General features: G+C 38.6%; 1 protein-coding gene across 16 annotated transcripts in view; it reads right to left on the minus strand.

The window, feature by feature from the left end:
* LOC105034902 (uncharacterized) overlaps window positions 1–11268 on the minus strand; it is a 57088-nt gene extending 45820 nt beyond the window's left edge. For 7 of the 16 annotated variants that reach the window (XR_012141540.1, XM_073257952.1, XM_019847131.3 and 4 more), the window contains exons 1-7: window positions 11081–11268; window positions 9354–11006; window positions 2980–3291; window positions 2605–2853; window positions 2361–2481; window positions 2114–2268; window positions 1385–2018 (exon numbers count right to left, since the gene is read on the minus strand). Coding sequence is in view for 11 of the 16 variants with exons in the window: in XM_073257952.1 (XP_073114053.1) it covers window positions 1385–2018; window positions 2114–2268; window positions 2361–2481; window positions 2605–2853; window positions 2980–3291; window positions 9354–10799 (2917 nt within the window). In the remaining 5 variants the exon portion in view is untranslated. The remainder of the gene's footprint in view (window positions 1–1384; window positions 2019–2113; window positions 2269–2360; window positions 2482–2604; window positions 2854–2979; window positions 3292–9353; window positions 11007–11080) is intronic. The other 9 variants (XR_830260.3, XR_830257.3, XR_830258.4 and 6 more) reach the window with 4 other exon arrangements.
* Between the last annotated feature and the right edge of the window lie 810 nt (window positions 11269–12078).

Genomic DNA, 12078 nt, shown 5'->3' on the forward strand with positions numbered 1-12078 from the left:
ACCTTGCTTAATAGTCATCTCATCAAATTCTTAAATAGTATGAAGCTCCAAGATAAAACATCACCACATTTATAAGGTTGTTAACAAGCACTTTAATTCCACTTCTGTACCCAACATGAACCTAGTAGCCAACGAAAACAACTACAAGCCCTCCAAGCACTCGCTATGGCATCAAGGGGCTATACTTTTGTGTCAAAAAAATAATTATTGTCATTCAATAATACTAGAAATATATTATTCCTTTGTTCATTTGTGAGATTTGTGCTAGTAGATTATTTCATCTTGAATACACCACAATTTTTGTACCATTCATTAATTCAAAGATCCTATCTGCATTTCAATTACAAATGGAGATATAATTTTTCCAATATATTTTTATCGCAAGTAATAAATTCGCAATGAAAAACTTCATCACACAATGAATAGAATGACTAGGGCACTTAAATCAATACAGATATCATATTTTTACAAAACGTAATATTAAAACAATCAACAAAGGCAAAAACAATTTTGGGGGTCAAAATAGCCTGCACCAGAAGTACCAAAGCATACTACTTGATACCGCTTGTGAATGCAAATGTGATATGGCCAATACTATCCTAGCCAGCCATCAGTGCACCTCTATACCACAAGATTGAAGTTTTTGTTAAAAACTATGATATCTAGGTAATTTCAACTAAGATTTTTGGAAGCTGTTACTTTAATCAAACAATGAGGCACATTGACATGGTTTGGATCCTGAAGCCACAAGATAACATAAGGTATTATATAGCTCAATCATTAATCATATAAGCAGAATAATTTAGGCCACCACAAACACTAATCACAAGCATGAAATTGAAAGAACTATAAAGATAACTCAAAATTACTTACATATTGGTTGACATTAAGATTATGAATTGTATAATAGCCAGGCAAAAGAGGTTTAGGACTCAATTTATAGCTGTCGAATTTACAGTCAATTAATACTGAACCATGCCAATTTTACAGTTAATTAATACTGAATCATGCCAACTTAATGATTAGAATACCAAAGTCCCTAGGAATTGTGCATCATTTTCATCATATATGTTGAGGCAAAAGTTCAACTTTCAAAAGGACTTGCAATTATTAAAGTTAGAAGATATAAACTTTTTACAAAACTAACTTGTAAGCTGAGCATTTTAATTAACACAATTATCTACAACTGAAAAATGATTTCAGATACTGGTTGATAACTGAACTGTTTGAACAAGCCATGTCACAGACAGTACATTACATGTATGACAGGAATAGATAAACTTCAGAGCTGAAGAAATGCATATTTAATGCACTTCTTTAATTAAGAAAGAGGTGGAGGGAGAGAGCATGCCGCCCCGGAACAGGGGTGGGGGGGAAGGAGTACCTCCATGCTGAACAGCAACAAATTTGGAGAAGATACTATCAAACAGGATGTCGGTCCTCTTGATATGAACACAAAATTCTACTGCAACACCACCAACACGAGCATATTGCTCCTCTACCTCTGTGCGCATGGAACTGTGTCTGATCTTTGGACTTTCCATCCATCCCACTTTCTCAGTTTGGTTGCAAAAAGCAACTGAAATATAGGAGAAAACTTCATCCACATATGACAACAGTAACTCTACCAGAAATGGCATTATGGCCTCCCTTATAGAATCAACAGTTCTTGGAAGATCAATAACACCATGTGCATGGCCATCGTAGAGCCTCATTGACATGTCCAATGCACCCATCCAATCACCTGCCCTCTGCAGCACTTGAATGCGTTCCTTCCAAGGAAGAAGACGAGAAATTATAAGATGCATCGGCCCAAGTATATATATAGTAGCCCCTCTAACAGATACTGCATTGTGATAAGCCTTTTCTGGATTTCCAAAAATGTTAGAAAAGTGGGTGTGATATGTGATCATATCATCAATTCCCAAACCATCTACAATGAAACTGGTTCGGTGAAGTTCATTTCCATCTTTGGCAAACAAACAAAGCTGTCCTCTCAGGGTAAGCAACACTAACATCTGAGGTCAAAAAGAACTCCAATGTTTTACTGAAACAAGAAAAAGAATAAAATAGAACAGCAGGATGACCGGGTGTGGAAAGACAGCTCCCATACCTGATCATCTAACCATGCCACACCTATTGCCGCACTATCAAGGTTCCATTCTTTGTATCTTTTCATCTCTGATTTGACCAACTTGGCCACTTGGACTCTCCGATCCCATGCAATTGCAAGCCATGAAACCCTATCGGATGCTTCTGCATGTTTTTCTTTTTTTTTTGGTTGTTATTGACACAATGAATAGAACATCTAACTGAGACCAATATAAATTTTGAAATGAAGAAAATTGTCAAGCTCTCACCAAGAGATGAATCATGCAAACATGTTGTGGATTTCCATGCAGTGTAAGGCATTGATCCTTCTCGTACCCCATCTGGTCTGGGAAATTTCTCATAAACTTCTACATTGGGACTCAGTCTAACCTGAAAGAAAGGATGCAGCAAGATAATGCATCTCAAAAATTAGAAGATTTCTACTTGGTTCAAGAACAACTGAACAAGACAAACACCAGTTGGAATTTTCATAATCATATGAAGGCTTCATACCACCAGAGCATTCTGATGGGTGACAAATATGACCACACCTTCTTCCACCACTGAAGAACCTTCATTGAAAAGCTTCCATCCAGCCTCTCCTCCAACTACGCCACCAACAACACCTCCTACCATGCTACCAAGACCACCAGTGGTTGCTGAGTTCCCTTGGGCAGATGTGTAGCCAAATCCATAAGTCTCATCCATCAAAAGAGGAGAAGCCGATAACACAGTGCCAGTTTTTTGACCATCAAGAAGACACTGTAGATATGAATGAACAAAATATCAACATATGACATAAAATGTTAATAAAATGATGACACAGAGAACAAAATAAAACACTCAGTTTCAAAGAAGACAATCAGAAAATATTAAATTTCTTTAGACCTGAGTCTTGACAGAGAAACGATTGAGCAAAGGAACAACTGAGAAAGTATGTAATGAAACAAGTCCCTTAGAATCTCCAGTAACAGCTTTAAATTGGCGTGTAACTTGTGAATCCTGCCCTAGAAACAATGTATGCACTACTGGAGCTGTATGTTCCCCGGTGATTACTTTTGCTGCTGTTGCTTTTTGCACATCCCAAACTGTCAGATGACCATCACCATATCCTACCAAAAGTAGGTCACCTTGCTGGTTGAAGCACATTGAAGTTACAGGTGTTTGAACTTTCTCACCATGGAAACCAAATGTCAACATCTGAAAAATAAGAACATGCACAACATGTATAAGTACTGACACCTCAGAAACCATCATTGTAACGTGATAGGAAGCTTAGAAGTGATGGGCTAAGTTGGAAGCTTCAGATGACCATTAATTTCCATTCAGCAAACATATGGTATGTGATTTTATAATTACCCCGAAAACTCAACTGAAGGGTGTAATGCATTTTACTGGAAAACATTTCACATACCCAAGCAATTAATGCCATTAAATAAGATAGCTTTATAATATAAAATAATGTTAATCCGTGCAAGAAAAGATTTCTTTGTCAATTTATCTGTTTCTTCGCCTGTCATGAATGAAAATGGCCAACAACTTGTAACCAGAATATTATTTAATTACAAGTCAAAAATATCATACATGTGCATGTCTAACAAGTTTCTTATATCAGAGGCACCATAACTTCATTCATTCCATGTTTTTTATACTTTCCCCCTCTATGTGCATTTCAAAAACTGGTGGATATACCATTCAAGGCTTAGATTTCAAAAATTTATTCCATATGCAATTACATGAAGTAATTTTTATGCTGAAATAGTCATCTTGTATAAAGAGAGCAATCAATTAAAAACAAGGTGGAATTATTTTTAATGAGAGTAACCTATTATCTAAGACATATGTATGTGTGGAATTTTGTGGACAACTCTTAAGTATAGATGTGGAATGTGGGAAGAAGCAGATTAACAATCAGTCTCTCAAATGGCATCCTGCAACATGTTAATGACTTATAAGAAATACCTGTAGAAAATTTGTCTCGACATCATAAAAAGATAATCATGGTTAAAAATGGGCAAAGGTAACCAGAGCATGCATTCAATATCCTATAATGGTGTTCAGTTCCAATATGACTTAGCAATTACCATGCAAGACCAGAAGGGGATAGACATGCATTCTTTTGGGTATCAAGCATGCTATTTTCATTAAAGAAAATATTTTCAACAGCATGCATTGTACAGAAATAAATACTCCTTAAAAGTATTACAAAATTCTATTAAAGAAATAACCAGGCATCGAACTGTCCTACCAATCATTTGTAATAAAGAGACTATTCAACACATTTCACTAGTAAAGACTTTCCACCACCAAAATCCAGTGTCAAAGTTCCCCTAAAAGGATCCTATTAAACATTTTTTTCCATATTCCTTAAAGTAGTCATTGAAACTTATGTTATTTTTGATGTACTGATTCAACAGCTCAGATAGTAGCATCAATAAGCATAATTATGATGAAAGAAAATGATAATTATATCAAAACTTGTAGGAAACCAGATGCAATATACAAGAGCCAAGAATAGGGTATAACATCATATAGGATGACACATGACTAAAAGTATCCATATACATGTGGATAAAGAAAAGAAAGAATTGTAAACGAAGGCGATTAATGAACTAGCTTGTAGCAATTTTACTGGTAATAGAGAAAGATAGCAAACACTCCTTTTGTGGTTGGCCACAAATTTGAGAGAGAATTTACAGTGTATCTAACATATTTTGATATCATGGTATAGGACATATACTTACTCTTCTTGCTCTAGAATGCTAACAAACATAGTGTTCATATGACTACTACCTTATACATATAGCGATTGTTGACCATAAGACAACTTACCTTCCCCAGCTTCATTTTTTTACTAACAGAGTTAACCTATACATAATGTAGATACAAATCTATAAAGGGCAGTATGTGGTCAGATTCCACATACACCTGCCTAAAGTTGATGATGTTAGAATATCTTATTATAATACATATAAATCCATTGCAATGGCATAACATGTTGAATATATTCACATAGATCTAAGTCATATCTAAGCGTTAGAAGCATGTGAATCTCTCACCAAGAAACAATTTGAGGTAGTAAGATTGTGACAATTTTTTTTTTTTTTACAAAAATAGCAAGAGCGCATTCTAGTATATTACTAGCCTGCTCTTCACAGTGTCATATATCTTTCTATGTTGGTACATGTCAAGCCTTCATCATGATATGGTACAATATTAATGCTGTGCACTAGCACAAGCATGATATGCAATACACTATTTTGTGTTTACTAACTGTTGCATATATAATGGTCATTCTTTCTAGGTTGTTATTCATGTTTATAATGCTGTAAGCAAAATATGCCCTAAAAGGCATTTGGCATATTCAACATACTATTTTGAGATATTTCATAGGTCACTTTTCTACACACGGTTATATATAGGCCTTTGAACCAGAAAAGAGTCAGCAAGCATCACTATTGGGTAGAATGACCAAGTGATTGGTGTATTTCATGGGGAGAATTAAAACATCCTCAAGATTTGAAAAATGTTCACGACTGCACATGAGGTTGGTTATTGCACTTATATGGCTGCCATTGTGCATAGTGTCCAATAATAGATTGGAGAGGTTATGTTCTCCATCATCATAGTAGTTGAACTTGCACTAATACAATGGGTGTGTTTCACACTGAATGGTCAACAACAAGAGACTATCTCTTGGAAACCATAATAGAGATATCGATCTCATATTAACAGCATGCGAGTTATCCCCTGACTAGAGGACATGACTACCTGCTGTGATTTTAGTTTAATGAATTTGGGGACATACCCATGTATCGATAATGATATCTTAATTTTTATCAATAATATAAAGCCCACCGATTTATTGTATCTTGTCAAGAGTGGGGCTAAGGATTGCTTTAACAAGGAATCCATTTATGACATTTTATCCATATCAAAATAAAGCCATGTTAGACACAGAAGCCCTAGTACTAGGCAATGTTTTAATCAAATTGGTTTCATATAACAATTACTATTTATTTTGTATATAATAAAATCTTTTTCAAAATCGGTTTTGCATGCACATTGGTTTTGAATTGTGTTTGTCTAGTGATCCTTTGTTTTGATAGACCATAAAATCCATTAGGTTTGACAATAATAATATGTTTCCAACGATCAAGGTGAAGGGACTGAATTGCACGACCAATTAATACACATCCATTCTATGTACCAGAGACTAGAATGATTATATATCTTTATATATAGGAAGGCTAGTCCATGTTACTTCATTGTGTCTGTGGCATACCCATCGAGTAAGATGGAAGATGGTAGATAAGAAATCCATGTTGACCTTAAGGTCCATACATGTATGTCATCCTTGACCTTTTCCCTAGATGTCTCTTGAGTTCTCACAAAGTTCAAGCTTAATCTAACTAAGCAAATGAGTCAAACCCTTGGTATAGGGATTTGTTCATGCATGTTGGCATAGCATTATTAGGGCAATGTTACGGAACCCAAACTCAACCTCATATGAGGGTTTCTAGTGCACCCAACTTGTAGGCTAACTTTGGTGACCAACCACAACTGGAAAACCTAGGGCAATTGCCCACATGCCTAGGACTTCTTCAGTGGCCACCATTTGCTAGGGTTCAAAACTAGTCGCTGCCAACACCTAGGGTTCCCTAGGTTGGCACCACAAAGGCCTAGGGTTTCCACTCCAAGGCCAGTTCCTCTCTTATAAATAGGAGAGGCACAGGATCTAGAGGTAGAGAGCTTCTCCTATTACGTAGAGCTTAGCAAGAGTTCTTTAATGATGCCCACAAAAGAAGAGAAAAAAGATAAGAAGAAAGGATGAGGAGTCTGCCAAGTAATTGCCTAGCAAGTACAAGTACTCTAGTGCATAGAGAACTCTTCATCCATCTTCTTGTATTCTCAAATCATCTCTATAGATATTAATCTATCTTGATATGCATGTAATCTATATTTTATTGGTGTTTTATCAAAAGAAAAGCAATCCAATTCCCATAATTTTGTAGCTTGCAATGTGGTCTGCATTTGTGTCCATCACATACGCACAAAAGCCACACAAAAAAAAAGACATACTAGATGCCATTGTACTATAAAAAGTCACTGTGTAGAACCATGATAGGACTGCAGATTCATAGAAAGATGCTTTAGAAACTAGAATGATGATGCTATTGATGTATAGTTTAAAGAAGCACCACTCAACAGAAGTAAACATGCATTTGCATCATTTTAGTAATTACAAAAGTAGAGAAAAGTTGAAGAAAGATGAAATTGTAAGTGTAAAGATCAAAAGAAACAAGAGCATACATTAGAATATATTTAAGGACCCCAAATAGAAATTTACTCACAACTGAGTGCTTGGTTGAATGGTATCACCCCTTGCCACTTGAGCAAGGAGGCAGGGGTTTGATTCTAGTTGGAGTCAGCCCCTAGGGTAGGGTGGTAGAAGTATCCCCTCACAATCTCATTTTAAAAAATAAAAAGCAATTTACCTTATAATGGGACCAAACTTTGGGTTATTTCCTCATTTAGCAACTAACATCTAAAACTATAGAAAAATAAATAGATCTATACAAGGTTGACCTTGAGAAAGCATGCTAAAATATAGTTAATAATTGTTTCACCATATAAATAAAAAAAATATGCAAAATGGGCATGCTAACAACACTTTATCCATGACACAAATAGAAGAACATAAAATGAACAAGCTAGCAGCATTACAGTTGCACACAAAGGAACAATTACCGATGTGACAACCATTTGGAATTGTCTAGTTACTAAATTTTAGCCACAAGGGACAATATTTGAGATTTGACTTCACCAAGGCTCAACCTCTTTGGACGTGCTTTTGGCAAACCTGCTTTTGATGAGGCATCTAATTGTGTTTATGCTAAATCATGCAGTGGCAATGAGATTTGAAGAGCTAGCTGCTAAACTGCTATTCAAATCAATCATCAAGAAACTTTATAAAAGTAAGGTTATTAACATTTTAAATGAAGCTCAAACAGCTACTCAAATTTAATTAGATAGAATAAATTTGGTATTGGATCAATAATAGATACGGATATTTAGACACAATCATCATCTTATTGAATGTTATTATAAATCATGTGGTGGCACTGAGATTTGAGCAGCTAGCTGCTAAACTGCTTTTCAACTCAATTGTAGAGAAAATTTATGGAAGTACAGGAATTAAATTTTTAATTGAAGCTCAAACAGGTGGTCAAATTTTGGTAGATAATGAACTTGGAATTTGAACAATAATGTATGTGGAATTTGAGTCACAATCAAGTAATCAACCAACCATGGAAAAATACAGTTAAACAAATATATTTGATACTCCAAGCCTTCAGGTCGTATATACACAAGGATAAAAGAACTATCAAGTTTCCCTTTTGCAAGAAACTCTTATGATCCACTAAAGATACTTGTGCCCCTAAGTATATGTAGATGTCAACTAATTATTGATTCACAAGCAAAATATGTAAAGAGATTTATTTACATAAAACCACTTCATATTGGAATTCTTTTTTTTTTTTAAATGATGTGTAATGACCATGTATGCCACAATTTAGTAAAGTTGAGGTGGTTGTGTGTGGAAACACTTTAAAAATTAAGGGGGAAAAAAAGCCCCTGCATCTGCTTGCAATAAGAGTTTGAGGCAACAAGATTCCAAAAGCACCCATGCTGTAAGCATCAGGTATTAAATAATGTCCTGGAAAAATCATTGTAGCACATGGAAGGATATTGAGATGTATTTGTTTCTAACATAAATATAACAAAGTAATGGATGCTGAGAAGAAGCATACAGACACCATGAACAGAAGATTTACTAATCACCATTTGAGATGGCTTGGACATCGGTCGCATAGTTAGATGGAAGATCCAATTTAAATTGTACTATGATTTGGTTTAAAAACAGAAGAGAAAAGCAAAGAGATCTGGATGCAAGTAGTACATTACTGGTTGATTTATAAAGCCAGCTCCATATAAATGGAATAGAGCCCGTTTGTTATGGTAATTCATTTAAAAGAAAAGAGAAATAAAATAAAATAAAATTCTAACAGATTGACCATTTGCAATTATCATAGCAACCACAGCATTTTCAAACAAATTTGACTAACAAATTCATAGAATATGAGTTATATGCAAAATTGATGGTTTAACAAGAAGCCACCAAATGAACATAAATAATGACAAGGCAATCATTTTCTTAAGATGATCACAACAGAATAAGTATATCAGCAAGGAGTGACCTTTGTATCCATATTGTCAGCACAATAAGCAGAATATTTGCTGGGAACAATAAGAACAGCTCCTTTTGACATGCCTAAGGCAATAAAGTTCATATGAACTGCCAGGACTTGAGCAGAGCCATGGTCGTGCCTGAATGTGTGTGATGAAATGGCACGAGTGATCACATTGTCAAGGTCAATTTGCAAATATCCAACAGCAGGAGGTCCCCTTTGGATGCCCTCAAGCCTCATTGGCTGGGCAGCTGCCCCCTCCTCCCAGTGCAGGCCTGACGATGCCTGTCTCCTTTCAAGCTCTTCAGCCCATTCCAGTGGCTTCATAGAAGCACGTAGTTTCTTTTCCGCTTTCTTCTCGGCCTTCTTACTGTTCTCCAGTTGACCTAACCTCTCTTCAACTACTTTATCAACCTCACTTCCAACCTGAGGTTCATTTCCCATGGAACTAATTTCCCCATCAGGAGTATTCTTATCAAAATCATCTTTTTCGGATTTGGGCACTTCCAAATCGACTTCATTTTTGTCACCCTCAACAATTTCAGCAACAGAACCACCTTCATATGTAGGAGGCAAATTGTCATCCACCGTTTGGGCATTTTCAACACTGATGACCAAAGGCTCAACTGGATTCACCACATCTTCCCTTGCTTCTAATTGCCCAGTGGTCTCAATCTCTTCGTCAATACTAGATCCACCACCACCTCGTGATACTTCTTCACTGTGGAGTTCTTCAGAAACTGCCACTACTTCAGCCTCTGTAGAAGATCGCGAAACTGCTGAAACCACCGGTCCCCTATCATCATCCTCCACTCCTAGGTTCCCACTGGACGCAGTGGCCTCCGAGAGCTCCAACCCATCTAATCCTCCGGAACCGACGACCTCCTCCAGATCCACGGCTGGTTCCTCGAGGACCTTCTGAAGAGATCCGCTACCGGCTCTCCGAGACTTGATCGCTGCCGCATGCGGCGTCGGGATGGAGCGGGAAGCGGCAACAGCGGCCGCGAGGGCAGCCCCCGGCTTAGGGTTCGGCCGGACGCTGCCAAAGAGAGGAGGCAAGAAGCGCGACGAAGAAGAGGAGGAAGCAGTAGAGTTATGGTAGCTCCGAAGACCCAGAGAAGAAAGGGAAACAGAGGAGGGGACCTCTCGGGATCTCCTGCTCCAGCTGACGATTAAGCTGGTGGACTCTTCTTCTTGTTCTTCGTCTCGGCCGGATCTTTGGTCGTGTTCTTGGGGAATTGGGATTTCCTCTTTGGGTTGCGGATCAGAGACGAGGTGAGGGATCCGAGAGGGGGACGGGGGAGACGACGAGGAGGAGGAGGAGGAAGAATGGAGGAGTTCGTCGATGGTGTGACGGCGGGCGGCGGCCGATTGCTCGTCATCGTCGCCGCTGCTAGAGGAGTAGAGGTCATCGCCATGGAATCGGAGGAAGGCGTCGAGGTCGAGCTCCTCCATGGAAGCACTTCTTAGCTTCTGCTCCGCCGTCGTCGTTATGGGTGTCCCATTCTATCCGTTTTTGCCTTTTTTTGGTTTTTGTTTCCTTTTCCCCTAAACCAAGAAAATGAACTGGCTATCCAAGTAGAACCGTTCTCCAGCTGTCAAATGTATTTTTCAGGTATAGGGCGTAGATCCGAATAAAAAACCCGAAAAACACCATAATCCCTGAGGAAAAAAAAAAAATCTTCAAAGGGCATGTAAAGAGGCAAACTCGCAGAAAATTTGGAGAAAGAACCTACCAAGTCTCACGGCTGAGGAGGGGTTGCGGAACGGGAAAGAAATCTCTCCGCGTTCTCCAAAATTCACCCCTGGACACTCGCAGCGTGGAGCTTTGAGAGGAACCTGGAGGGGAATTTTACTGGAATTTTACGTGCCCAGCGGCGGTGGAGCGCCTCGGTTCGGGCTAGGCTCGTGCCGTGACAGGTCCAGCCTCGGGATTCTTTCGACCCTCTTACTTCTTTTTTATTTAAATCGTGGCTTCTTGCCCTATGCCCCATCATCGAAGGCGGGGCAAAATGGGAACCGTATCGGTTTGTTGCACCGGCCGGGCTTGATTATCAAAGACGGGTTTGATGGCCGCGGCATTGACACAGTGGGCTTTACAAATATAAACAAATTCAAATCGAACCTGTTGATGCAAAAATTTGTCGGTATCGGAGAAGTTGAAGTCAAGAGAATCACGATCGCCATCAAAACCTGCAAAAAAAATCTAAACTGGAGTTGAAGATACTCCGATAAGATCCTCCGACGTTCAAGTTAGTTCTCTGCCTCAACAAGAATGGAGTGTTCGAACGAAAATTTCAGCACAGTTTTTAGATAGAGATTAGAACTTAGAGAATAACATATCTGAGGGTCCTTTTTTATAGGCGGAGGGCGTAACAGATTGACAGCGATGTCTGTAACCACCCGGTAGTGGGCCGTTCGGGGCCATGAGGAGTTTATTATGGAGAGTAGTGGAGTGGAGTCGTGGCCATCGTCGTGGCCTGCCACGTGGAGCCTATTGTGGAGAGTGGAGTGATGTCCGTTGTCGTGACTTGCCAGAGCATGATGGAGCTGCGCGGGATCCGTTATGGGAAGTGGAGCAGAGTCGCGGCCATTACTGTAGCCTGTCAGAGAGTCCAGGCTTGTCGGCCGAAGCTCGATTGGGGTGTTTAGTGGAGAGGGGTAGCTCTCCGCCTGAGAGGAGCTCGGATATTGCTGGCGAGCTTTCTACCGTTGGGTGCCTAGGGTGCTAGTA

Source organism: Elaeis guineensis, chromosome 5 (assembly GCF_000442705.2).
Source record: "Elaeis guineensis isolate ETL-2024a chromosome 5, EG11, whole genome shotgun sequence".
Taxonomy (NCBI): Eukaryota; Viridiplantae; Streptophyta; class Magnoliopsida; order Arecales; family Arecaceae; genus Elaeis; species Elaeis guineensis.